The sequence below is a fragment of the Leucopleurus acutus genome (assembly GCF_964270905.1).
Source record: "Leucopleurus acutus genome assembly, chromosome: 4".
Lineage (NCBI taxonomy): Eukaryota > Metazoa > Chordata > Mammalia > Artiodactyla > Delphinidae > Leucopleurus > Leucopleurus acutus.
The window spans coordinates 30837398-30851402 of NC_139146.1; the positions used below are offsets into that span (position 1 = coordinate 30837398).

The 14005-nt window shown below is 37.2% G+C and overlaps 1 protein-coding gene across 3 annotated transcripts in view; it reads left to right on the forward strand.

The window, feature by feature from the left end:
• COL25A1 (collagen type XXV alpha 1 chain) overlaps positions 1-14005 on the forward strand; it is a gene marked incomplete at its 3' end in the record, with an annotated part of 463727 nt that overhangs the window by 308996 nt on the left and 140726 nt on the right. For all 3 annotated transcript variants that reach the window (XM_082837697.1, XM_082837696.1, XM_082837698.1), the window contains exons 6-7: positions 1033-1059; positions 1201-1227. In XM_082837697.1, coding sequence (XP_082693823.1) covers positions 1033-1059; positions 1201-1227 — 54 coding nt within the window. The remainder of the gene's footprint in view (positions 1-1032; positions 1060-1200; positions 1228-14005) is intronic.

The window sequence follows — 14005 nt, forward strand, 5'->3', positions numbered from 1 at the left end:
ATGTAAAGAACTCTAGCAAATAATAGGAGAACTCAATAGAAAACGATGTGAACAGACACTTTATGGGCTAGGATGCAAAATGGCCAATACATTTATTAAAAGGAGTTCAACTTAATTACTGGAGAAGTACAAATTAAAACGCTGTATAAAACTACTACACCTCCCACCGGAATGTCTAAAATGAAAAAGATGGAAACTACCAAGTATTGGTGATGATATAGAGGAACTGAAAATTCTCATACATTGCTGATGGAAGTATAATTGTTAACCACATTGAAAAACTATTTGGCAATATCTACTAACTAATAATCCAAATGTATGTATTGTCTAGAATGTAACAATTCCACTCCTAGATATACACCCAACAGAAATGTATTCAATTTTTCACCGAAAGACATATACTAGGATGTTTATTGCAGCACTATTTGTAATAACAAAGACCCAAAAACTCCTGGAAGCAAATGGACATTAACAGTAGGATAAATAAATAAATAATTGTTTATTCACACAGTGGAATATTATAAATCAGTAAAAAACAAACAATCTACAACTACACACAAAATTTTGCATGAATTTCACACACACTAAGAAAAGAGGCTAAACACATAATGGATGATTCTATTTATATAAGTACATTTATATAAAGTACAAAAGCAGGTAAACTAATCTATTCTGCCAGAGGTCAGACTAGTGATTACTGTTGGTGTCAAGCAGTAACAAGGAACATCACAACAGGGGCTTCTGGGTTCCTTCAGCTGGGTTCTACTTTCAGTAGGTGTGTTTAGTTTATGAAAATTTACTCAGCATATTATATACTTATGTATACTTTCCTGTTTATGTATATAATACCATTTTCACATTCTAACCATATTACAAGTATAGTTTAGAACCTAAAATTCCTTGAGAAACCTCACTGACAGGTACAACTCTGTGCCCTTTGCATGAATCTTGTGACTAACCCTAGCCTATCTATTTAAGCTACAATATATTTTGAAATTTATTTAAAATATGGTTTTTTTCTCTTTATTTCAGGGCCCTCCTGGTCCAAAAGGTGATAAGGTAAGAAAATGTGTAGCAGGAACAAATTAACTTAGTGGAAATCCATACAGGCATGACTTATACTATGTTACATTTAGATCTTTTTAATGAGCATCTACAGACTTTGTTCTAAAACTATCTTCTCATTTTCCTACTCTACAGGGAGAACAGGGTGATCAGGGACCTCGGGTAAGTTATACTCTTCCAATCCTGGGCAGAAAATTATTAATAGTTTTCAGCTCCAAACTCATTGAATTAAAGTAGCCCTGGCTTCATAACTGCCTTGTGTCATGTGGTTTAGTAATGGCTGACAAAAATACCATACCACTTACAACTGAAATAGCCTTAATTGTAACTCATGTTTGTATCTTGTTGCATTATCTTAACTTGATACCTGTAAATAGGACACTCTACAATAATGATTCCTACTGATTAAGGGCCAGAATCACTACTGAAAGTCAGCAACCACCACCCTTCCATTGACTATTGGGTCCTTCAGATTTGTATACGTTGTTTTGTAATATAGAGGCCATGTGGATTCCTATTGAATTTGGCCTTTTCTGCAGTTAAACTTTATGTAATATTGCATAAATATGTTGTATTAGAGATGAAAATATTAATGCATTTTCTGTTTTTGTTCATCATAAGTTTGAATAATACTTATTTGAATTTCTTATTCTTTATAGATTTTTAAGCAGATAAAAGGTGTAATATAATTGAACATTCCAGGGAGGAGGGGCATTCTTTTATTCTTCTCAAATGTGGCTCCTTTAACCATTATAAGACAATGGTGATTGCTTTGTTGTTACCTTGGTAGTGCCAAGTCCTCTGCTTCACATCTGTGCCTTATTACCCAAATGTTCAGACATGCTGTTCCAATGATGTAGTGGCTCCGTGCAGACATACCTCTCGATTTTCTCGTGTCACTATGCACAAAAGCGAGTACTTGGTTGAAGAGAGTCATTTCTTACAGTGGAAAAGCACATTTAAAACTTTCAGGTTGAAAACAGACACTGTGTAGGTTTTTTGTAAAATGCAGTCTGTGAAGTGAATTATTGAATTCATTTTCACCGCAGTAGAGGTTTTACTGCAAAAGATGTAGTCAATGCAAACTTGAAAGGATTGTAGTCTTGTCCCTCCTGTTTATTAAACTAGATGAAAATTATGCCATGATTTACTTTCCTTCCTATTCTTCTGCCATTTCTTCATATAGAGATAATGACTATGTCTCAGCATAGTCACCATGGCAGTTATTCTACCTGATGACCAGTTCAAAGTTTATCTTAATGGTCGAGGAGATTGAACATCATGATATCTGTCATGGATGTGAATGGAATAAAATTCTCATAACCCTAAATGATTAGAATGTAGCCACTTGCTCCGTATGTGGTGATTATTTCACATGGCATGTCTCCATGTATTGTGTATTATTTCTTTCTACATGCAATATCAAAATCACTCAACTTGCCCTTTCCAGGTAAGAGGGAAACTGTTTCTATTCTGAGAAATCTTCTTTTGGCAAAGGAAGTGAAAGGGTGGTTCACAGCTTAGCTGTCATCAGTGTGCACACAGCCCTCAGTTTCAAAAAGGTGTGTTGGCTTTCATCGTTTCAAAAAGTGATGATTGATTATAAAGCTAGGCCAAATTTTCAGGAGGAAACCCGAAACCATGTGAAATTCACCTTGTTTCATGTTGCATTACAAACTAAGACTTGGACCAGGTTCCTTGCAAGTGTGGCCAAAGTTCATGAACTACTTTGACAACCCAGACTGCCTTTCATACAGATTGCAGCCAGTTTTCACACTGACTGGGGCCAAGTTTCACACGATTCAGGGGCCACTTAGCATTTTAGCTGGAAAGTGGTAAAAATTGATCCCATTTTCATTTGGATTTTGCTTTGTATTGAAGGAATTTGGATTGAATTCATAATGTAGGATGCATCTTTATGGATAAAAATTTAAATGTCCTAGGAAGTATACATGAATGTGAGCATGAGAACTTACCGAATTGCCTGTCTTTTCTCAGATTCCTAATTTAGAAACAAGGCAGGTCACATTCAGTGATCTTAGAATTTTAATATAAGTAGTGTCAGCTACCTATTAGGAAATTCACATATCAAGATGGCAAAATGAAGATTTTACATTTCCAGAAAAATCAAAAGTTAGTTAGAACTGGAAAAGTCTTCAATTTTAATGAAAATTAATTTCACCCACTTCCTCTTTGGGTACACTGTTCCAGCTGATGCTGACAGAGGCTCTCTTTTTTAAAATGTAGATCTTTGTATTTGAATACCATTTCCATTTTCATCCTATCATAGATTTTTGAAATCCACGTTTTACCATTTTTTCCAAGTAATTTATTTCTTTCCGTAATTAACTTAACAATATGAACTTACATCACTTTAGTTCTTTGTTAACTGACTTTCCACTGGGATCTATGCTGTTTTCTTGAACGTGAGGTCCTTTTCTTTTCGTTTCTTTTTTGTTTTGTTTTTGGCTCACCAAGTGCCAGACAGGAATATATTAAGCCATATTATGTGAATCAAAGCAGGAAAAATTTGAAGATAAAATGCAAATTAAGAAGGTGAAACTATCTTGAAACACTTGGGCATACATTTATCAACATATATTGAGCGTCTACTGTGTTCAAGGTACCCTACTTAATACTATAGAGACTATAAATGGGTCCACTTGCCTCTCTCCTCTACTGTCAGCAAATTCAACCTATTCTCATCTCATGTTCTTGATCACTGCAGTAGTCTTCCAATTAATCTTGCTTCCACTCTTACCGTGTACAATCCATTGCCTAAACAGCAACCAGAGACCGTTTTATGCTGTAAATTAGATTATGTTTCTCCCTGTTTTAAACGTTAAGATGAAATCCAAATCACTTTGCTTGGCCTCCAAGGTCTGGCCCTTGCTTACCTCTATAACCTCATCTCGAACTAGTCTTCCCCTCCACCCACTGTGCTCCAGCCACTCTGTCATCCACGTGTTCTTTAAACACAGCACACTCCCGACTTGATGACTTTCTACTTGCTCTTTTCTGGTCTTGTGATTGGATTCTTCTTATCATTGAGCTTTTTCTCTCAAATACCTCTTTGGGGAGAACTTCCCTAACTACCCAATCTAAATCTGAGATTATCCTATTTTGTTTATTTACTTAGATGCTTCTTATCTGTAAAACATGCCTCTCCTTAAAACAAAAACTCCATGAGAGCAAGGACTTCTATCTGTCTTGTTCATACCTCTGTCACCAGAACAGTAAGGACTTAATGAATATTTGTTCAATGTTAGAATAAAATATTATCTCATCATTACTGCCCTCAAGCAGCTGATAATCTCATGGGTGCCTGAATAAGAAAACGATGTGGTTTTATGTTATATGCCTTAAATAGCCGTACTAAGAGATGCTAGATAATTGAACATTCTTCCATTTTAAAAAATAACTGCAGAAAAGGTGACACTTGAGCTAGGACTTGATACATGGGTAATCTTTAAAAGCTTAGATGAAGAGCAAGACATTAAATATTCCAGGAAGAAGAAATAGTTCATACAATATTATACAAGCAGGAAATGACAGGATTCATTTGAGGAAAAATAATATTCCATTTGCCAAGGGAATAGGTTAAATATGGAAAGATTGTATCATATAAGGCTGAAATCTTTTTATTGAAATTACATCATGGAGCATTTTGAATGTCTAGTGTGGTGGGCAATAAGGAAGCACTGAAGAGTTTTGAGTATATCATTTGCTGTATATTACCACTAGACTATTTAGTGTAATTACCAATTCTTTGTTTTTCTTTTCCTGAATCCCAGAGAAGGGAGGAGCCTGGGATTCTGTTGGATTTTTTTTTTTTTTTTTTTGGTTCTTTTTGGCTGCACCCGTGTGGCATGTGGGAGCTTAGTTCCCTGACCATGGATTGAACCTGTGTCCCCTGCATTGGGAGTGCAGAGTCTTAACCACTGGACTACCAAGGAAGTCCACCAGATGTTCTTTATGAAAATGTGTAAGGTAATAGTGTCCAGTATGGAAAGAAATTGGAAGAGACTGAAAGCATGGAGACCAAGTAAACCAGGAAACTATGTCAATCATCTAGACAAGGTCATAAAAGTCTGGACTATGAGAATAATGTCCAGTCCTCAGTGGAGAGATGAGCAGAGGGGATGGTCTGGCTCAGTCTGGAACATCAGGTATCATTGGAGGTACAGGGCCACACTGAGCAGAAAGTTCAGTATCAGAATGAGAAGCTCAGTAGTGGAGAGGGGCTAAGTTGGTGAGGCAAAGCCAATATTCCAAAGGGGTCACCAGAATATTGGCGAAAGCTGTATGTTTGCAGTGGGATTCAAAAGGAAAGTTGCATCATGTCATCAATAGGGTTTGCCACAAGCACCAAGCAAAAACCTGGGCAGACAAAGAGGGAAAACCAGGGTTGATACTAGTAGAGGAGAAATGGATAAAAGTGAAGTCTTGAAGCAGAAGGTGAGAGATGAATTTGATCTACATTGGGTTTACATCCAAAATCTGTGACCATGGCTAAAGTTGTGATCATGTTAAACTTTTAACAAAAGAAGAAGAGAAGCAGTCAGGTAGTCAAATTCAAAGGTACTGAGGGGGCTTCCCTGGTTGCGCAGTGGTTGAGAGTCCGCCTGCCGATGCAGGGGACACGGGTTTGTGCCCTGGTCCGGGAAGATCCCACATGCCGCAGAGCAGTTAGGCCCATGAGCCATGGCCGCTGAGCCTGCGCATCCGGGGCCTGTGCTCCGCAACGGGAGAGGCCACAACAGTGAGAGGCCCGCATACCGCAAAAAAAACAAACAAAAAAAACAAAACAAAAAGGTACTGAGGTGAAAATTTAATACAAGTCTTATAGCTAATTGGATGTAAGGGCTGAAGTTGAAAGAGAAGGTAAAGCTAGAGGTGAGGTTTCTGGCTTGACTCCTTGATAACGTTGGCCAGAAGAGAGTCAGTAGGATAAATGATAAGTTGAATCGTAGTTATGCTGAATTTGCGATCTTGATGAATTATTCCATTGGAATAATGTAGCAAGCAGTTGGAAATATGAGACTAGAATTCTGAGGTGGTGTTGCAGCTGGAGGTAACAGCTACGTAGCTGAACACCCCCAGAGCGAGAATTGAGACCCCAGGGAGCAAAGTGGAGGGTGAAAGAGTGAACATAGAGCCACTTTAGAAATATCCACACTGGGGCTTCCCTGGTGGTACAGTGGTTGAGAATCCGCCTGCCGATGCAGGGGATACGGGTTCAAGCCCTGGTCCGGGAAGATCCCACATGCCACAGAGCAACTAAGCTCGTGTGCCACAACTACTGAGCCTGCGCTCTAGAGCCCACGAGCCACAACTACTGAGCCCTCGAGGCACAACTACTGAAGCCCACACGCCAAGAGCCCGTGCTCCACACCAAGAGAATCCACCCCAATGAGAAGCACACGCTCCACAAGGGAGAGTAGCCCCCGCTTGCTGTAACTAGAGAAAGCCTTTGAGCAGCAACGAAGACCCAGTGCAGCCAAAAATAAATAAATCAAATAAATTAGTTTTTTAAAAAAAATCTTTGGAAAAAAAAAGGAAATATCCACCCTGAGGGAGTGGGCTGAAAAGGAGCATCGGAAGAAGAGAGTGAGCACTCAAAAGAAGAACCAGGACGTGCAATGTTTGAACAGTAGGCAGAACTACTTTATTTATTTATTCATTTATTTTTGGCTGCATTGGGTCTTCATTGCTGCGTGCGGGCTGTCTCTAGTTGCGGTGAGCGGGGGCTACTCTTCCTTGTGGTGCGCGGGCTTCTTGATTTTGGTGGCTTCTCTTGTTGCGGAGCACGGGCTCTAGGTGCGTGGGCTTCAGTAGTTGTGGCACGCAGGCTCAGTAGTTGTGGAGCCCGGGCTTAGTTGCTCCGTGGCATGTGGGATCCTCCCGGGCCAGGGCTTGAACCCGTGTCCCCTGCACTGGCAGGCAGATTCCCAACCACTGCGCCACCAGGGAAGTCCCCTAGAACTACTTAAAAAAAAAAAAGTGAGGGTGGCCCACAAAACATTCTTAATTAAAAGAAAGCCACAGGGATGAGATCTATAAAAAAAACTTTTGGATTTGGTGTTCTGGAATCTTGGGATTGTAAGAGGATGCATTTTGTTCAGTAGTGAGAGGGCAAGTCAGATTGCAAGAAGTTAAAAGTAAATAGTAGGAAAGTTGACTACCTTTGAATGCTGTTGATGGTATATGATTTAATGCAGAAGAAACGGCTAACTTTTTTGGCATGAGCTTTATGTCAGGATACATTGAACTAATTTCAAGCCTACAATTTTAGGTATAATACAATAACCATCGATATCATTTGGTTTTCTTCTACAAGACACTGAGGGTTAGATTTCCCCAGATGGATGCATCCTGACATCAGAATTGCACTTCCCTCCTTGATTCTTGGGGAGACGTCATTACAGATTTGCTCTTAATCTTCAATTCATTTTTACAGTCAAACATTGCACCTCAGCAGTTAAGCCTTTCGGTTAGGAGGGTGCTTTTTCTGTGCTGTCAGCTACCATGCCCATGCTCAGTTTTCTTCATGTCATCCTCATAGGTTTGTATTACAGAGTTTTGAGGCTAAGCCTTTACTCTGTATTCAAGCAGAGATTGAAGACCCGCCGTAAGGGAGTTGTAGGGGGATTCCTAGACTGAACGAAAGTTGGACTGAGAAATGATACCTCATGAAATAATTACAATTGCTCATTACTTAGAGTCGTACAGCTTGCAGGACACCTTTCTAGTCGTACAGCTTGCAGGACACATCATCTCTAAGCCTTACTACAGTTCAGCAAAGTAGATTATCAGGGAAAAAAGTATAGGAAAAGTGAACACAATAGAGTGAGATGATTATATCCACATGGGCTGGAGTCAGGCTGGATAAGGATCAATTCTAACTGCCACTGTCTCCATGGTTATGAGAAGGATTAAATAAAATAATGTATGAAAAATCTATAATAAGCCCTCAACAGATCATAGTTGATTATTCTCCTCAAGTTTCACATGAAGAATCTGGGGTAAAGTAAATTGCCCAGTTCACATGATTTGTTAAGTGATAGGAATGGGATTCAAACCCAGCTCTCTCAGCCTCTGGTTTGTGCTCCTCCCACTGGGTCACGCTGCTTCCCTATCTATAAAGTAGTTGGTATAGCCGTCAACCTCAGTGTGAAACAATAGAGTTTACCAAAATATCCATGGCTCAATTTATAACATCAATAATAATGATAAATAATTTTTATTGAGTTCTTAAAATATGCCAACCACTCTGTGAAGATATGTATTATTTCAACAACTCTATAACATAGTTACTTTTATTATTTCCATTTAATAGATGAGGAAACCAAGATTCAGAGAGTTTAAATATTTCATCTAAGCAAACAGAGCCAGCCAGTGGCAGAGCCAGGATTTAAGCCTCAGTACTCACAAACTACATTTTCCATGTATCCTCAAAAATAACTCAAAGGTGATTTAATAGCACAAATTTTAATATGACCTTTTTTTTTTTCTGATGAGGATTGAGCTCACACAGATTAAGTGACTTGATCTAGTTCTTTCACACACATCTACCAAAAGACAGTGCTGGGACTCAAACACAAATGTCAAGTTCTGCCCTCTTTCCACAATGCCAAGCTGCCTTCAAATGGTTGCTAGGACTCTTTTCAGCTTTAAGAGTCCATGCCTTTGTGAATCAGCTTGAAAATGTTGGGGAGCACAAATGAAAACAGGTGCATCTTTTTCCTTTGCAAGCATGACAGTCACAGTCTTTACAATTCATGCACTCACAACCTTCCAAAAACCAAAGGAATGGACGAATGCCACTTAGCAACAGCCTAGAATCTCTCCTCATGGAGCACAGGGAGGCAGGGCAAGGCTGACCCTTGTCCAAGGCACGTCAGGATACCCAGTAAGCTTGCTGTGATACAATTTCACTTCTCAGCTCAAGGGCACCATTTTGAAAATTGTATAATAGCAAGATCCCTGTGTATTTGCTCTTAGTGCCTTTTTTCTTCAGGATAACCAAATGAATGACGTGTGTGTTCCTCAATTCATAATGCAGTGCTTACATGTTCTACAAGGTATTTTGTTGATTCTGGTTTTATTCTGAGCTTCTCTTTGCAAAAGAGATTGAGTTATATTTCTTGATCAGTAGCCGAACCTGAATGTCAAGTGTAAAAGACTCAGGACTCTCCAGGATTTTCCCATTGTCGTCTGCACACCCTACTACTACCCCTCTCTCCTTCATTATTAAAGAGGGCTTGTTGCCCAGTTCATTAGGGCCTCTGCCCTCATCATGAACCACAGCCCTGGGCTTTGATGTTAATGACTCAGATTTCTTTTCTCTATCTTAGTGACTTAAAAACATAGCCTTAAACATAAGCAAAGCTATTTGAATGTTCAATACTGTCTTTTTAAATTAAGGTATTATGTTGTTATGAAATTGTGGTAAATTTGTTAGTCCAACTTAGGCAATAAAATGAACAAGCATCATGAAGTTATCTTTTGACTATAAATTAATCTTCTAATCAGTTGGCTACCATCACCTTGCCAAATAGCACAGAGGCCTGATAACTAAAAGATTTAGTGGTTATTGGTCTCAATATCATCAGCCAGCAGCTGGTTTTAAATGATCCTGAGCTCTCACAGTTTCAATAAGCCACCCAGGAGCTCTGCTTAACTATTTTCATAAAATTCTTTTCTCTTCCCGGTGTATTGAAGTAAATTTTCATAACAGCTGGGACTATGCAAAACTGATAGCATCTTAAAAACATCTTCAGCAAGACAGATTAAGTTCCAGAAAAGGAAAGCATTTAGAAGTTTATTTTATTATCTTAACCTTTGTTGACTTGAATGATTAAACAGATTCTCTGGCTCTGCTAAAGCGTTTAGGCCTGGATATTAATTTGATGTTCTTATTTACTTAACCCTTGCCTTTCTCTTTAGACCTAATGAATATACTACTCATTTGGTGCCTGTGAAAAAGGAATGGATATAACACAATGGAAAGAAATAAATTGTGAGAAAATTATTTTAATGATTTCCAGATTTGGGAGAAGTTGGCATGGAAACAGCAAGCTCGTTAAAATTTGCAAACGTTCTTGTTATATTTTATAATCAGAGTTCTCTTTTAAGTGTTCTGTCATACTTCAAAGCGCTGAGAGCCCAGGAGCATTTGTAAATTTGTCCTAATGTGGGTTAATTTAAGGGATAAATTATTTTTGCAAACAACTGTTGATATGTAGATAATATTTCCCTTGGAATTCAGTGTTGCAAATTATATCTCAGTTATTGATTGTATAGCTGAGCCCATTAAGGAAAAAAAATAGATATTATGAAAAGTTGAGGAAGTGACATTACCTATTTTATATCACTTTAAATCTTAAAATTTTTGTCTAATGTAAAGTATTATACAAAGAAATCTATATATATAGTAATCCAGTGGGATAAGTTTTTATACAGAATTTTGGAAGTTAAAGCAAGTATTTCACAAAACCCTTATAATTACACACACACACACACACATGCGCGCACACTAGTCGAAAGCCTGAGGTTTGAGCCCTTAACTGAAAATTCTATTAATGACCATAGATGTATTACAGTAAAACCAAAATCCATCCCTAAGTATCTCCTCTGACAAGGAATTCTGGAGAATGATGCCAGCCAGTTTAAATAGCTGTTGGATTTCCATTTAGTCACTTTTAGTGCAGTGACCTTCATATTAAAATAGCTACTCATTATATTTCATGAAGTAAAGATTTCATTTGTCCACACTTCCACTCATTGCTCATATCAAATGCAATATTCTTCTTTTTACTTATTTTACTTTTTTTTCATGGTTTATGTATATGGACATATACCTTACAGTCTTTTCAGGCTAATGTGCACCATTTCACATTTTTCTTGAAAATTAGTGGAATGAAAGATTTTAGATGAAAAATATATGTATGTGTGTTTAATATTATTACATTTATATTTCTTTTGTTTGAATTTTGCAAGTGCTGCTTTCTGTGAAATGTTTTCTAAATAATTCAAGGAATTCCTTCATAAAAACATGACCTTTTCTGAAACTCAAAACTATACAGATGATTTTATTCTCTTTGTCTTATATTTAAGCAAGATAGTTTTCACATGAATTCAAACAAAAGAGTATTAGGTTTATTAATCCATATACTATGGAGTTATGATTTGCATTAATGCCTGCAACTGAAGCATATAATAAAATGTGGAGGGAAAGACAGATTAGTGGTTGGTGACTTTCAATATTATATAAGAAAGAGAAAGTAAGCCTTTAGGTAAATATATTAAAATCTGTATTTGAAATGGACAAAAAAACCTCAACATACTATAGTTGGTAATATCTATAAATAAAGAGCATATTGCAAATAGGAAATACATCAATTTATAAGCAATTTACACCAGCAAAATCCAACACAATTACCACTATTCCTTTTCTATCACTCCCAAATGCAGAATTATAATTGCAACAGAATGTTAGAGGTGGATTAACTAAGTAGAAATCAAGAAAGTATGAAACAGCAGATTTTTAATGGTGCATCAGGATTCGCAGAAGGAACTAGAATGCAAGACTGTATTTTTGATTCATCCCTTCAGAATGGGTGGAATAATGGCTTATGCGTTGACAGATCATGTTCAGGGAGAACAGTTCCTGTAGGTCTGAAAGAGATGGGTCTCTGGAAAGTCATTTAGTGCCAGACAGCAGCATCCTTTCATAAGCATACATGCACTAATGTGTCCAGCAGCTCCTTGTAGCAGACACAGCCTGTAAATCACAAGTGGCAAACAGGACTGGCTTTGTAGGAAAAAGATGTCAGTTGCAAGGTCCTACTTCACATACAATTCTAAAGTGACTTTGGAGGGAGTCAGGAAGCTTTGATTTTCATTGCTTGGAAGTCAGTTAAATTTTATTTGAAAAGTGTTGTTATTCAGAGGAAACTTTACTGACCACTATTATTTTTATTAGCACAAGTGAACTTTTGAATATTTTACACACAAATAATAATAATAATGACAACAATGCAACACTATTTGTTTTTATATTCCACATACCAAAGAAACTTCTGGGCCTTCTTATCATACTTTATTACCTTGTAAGTTTAGCATGAATCTGTTCATAAAGAAGCCTAAGTGACAGGTAAGGTGGCATCCAAATCCTCCAATGTAGCATTAGAATACCAAAGAACTAGGAACATCTGACTCTCTTTCCAGGACAGGAACTATAGTTAACTCCAGGCCTAAAGGAATTCATTAGAATTAAGAATTAAGATAGGGAAATGGTGGTGAGTAAACAAGAGAAATTGGCATGGCAGAGTGTCACTGCTTTTCTGGCTTGAAGCCTGTGTGATGTGATGTGAGACAGAAGGAACTAACTATAACCCTAGGAAGTACAAGGGGACAACAGGTGGTAATTCCTGCCTCATTCACCATGTCTTCAAAAGGACATGTCAGCCTGAACATTCCAAGTTTATTGGCAGGTGAGGAAAAAAGCTATAGGAGACACCACCAGATTTTTAATTAAGAATAATTCGATTGTTTTTAAAAATAGCTTTATTCCTTGGGCCTTTCATCAGCTTATTTTTAGAAGCTGAGTTAATCTAGTTATCTAGATTATTAAAATTGTGACCCAACTTTGAAATATCGCACCCAACTCTTGATCCCATCATGTCTTAGAGGAGGCCATCACCATGTGAGATTTCCGGGATTGCTGAAGAGAGATTCTTCCACTGGTGAAGTAGGAAGTACGGAATGAAGGATGTGACTGAGAAGGCTGTGCCCAAACACAGAACACACCAGAGACTCTTCTAAAACACACCTAGTTCTAAGTTACATATGCTGTGTTATTTTGCCTTTTTCAAGGTGTACAACTTGTTTCTTATATCAAACACTTGCTTTTTGTACCAACAATGGTTTAAAATATTATAGTGCATATCATTCTGTATGTAGGTGTTAGTACATGTACATTCTCATTAACAGGAATTATTCTATCTATAGAGATAGATAGATACACATATGTGTGTGTGGATATTTACTTACAATTGCACTGCCTATACTGTCTTAATGAAACAGAGTTCTCCATAAGCATAGATTATTATTCATGTATACAAGATCTAAACACATACAAAAGTGAACCAACCTACTCTTGTTTATACTCTGATTCCAATTAAGAAAAGTAAGATAAATGTTCAAAGCAGTTTGTTAACTTTTTTTGGAAAAAATTGATACATCTTCCTTAGCTGTCTTTTTAAAGAGTATTCTTGTGTTCAGTATGGCAATTCAGAATTGTCTAAAGAATTGTGTAAAGTTAATATAAATTAACTTTTAATAATTTCAAGCTTAATTTTTCTTTGTGCATGTCCTAGCCTGCAAGGAACACCATTCTCAATGTTCATTTGCAAAGTTAGATGGAAAGATCTCAGTGATGGTCCTTTGCCTATGACATCAGTTTGGCTCTGACCTCACAGTAGAGTCTACTGACTGAGCTTTTTCATGATCATCTTTGAGGAACAAATACTTGCCTTGACTTCAATATTAGAGAAAAGTTTGAGAACTAATTCAGAACTCAGTTGCTATTTCTTAGCTACCTTATTTCTTTATATTTCTTAATGGTTGAGGAAGTCAGAAGTTTCTAGAATGCCAGCACCAGAATTTTCTTTTAGATTATAAACTTTTTCATATGGAAGGGACTCTTAACATGTTCCTTGAATTTAGTATAAGTTATAGCAGCACCTTGTAATTTTCCAGCCTTGATTCCTCCTTACTTTTAATTTTTTTAATTTTTTTTTATCCTACTGAACTGTTCTTTGAGAAGTTAAACATTTGAAAGATTGTAAATCGTTAGTATAGTTTTATCAGATGTTTTGAAAATCGGAAACTATTTTGTCTTCATTAGCATGGCTGATGATTAACATGGCATATG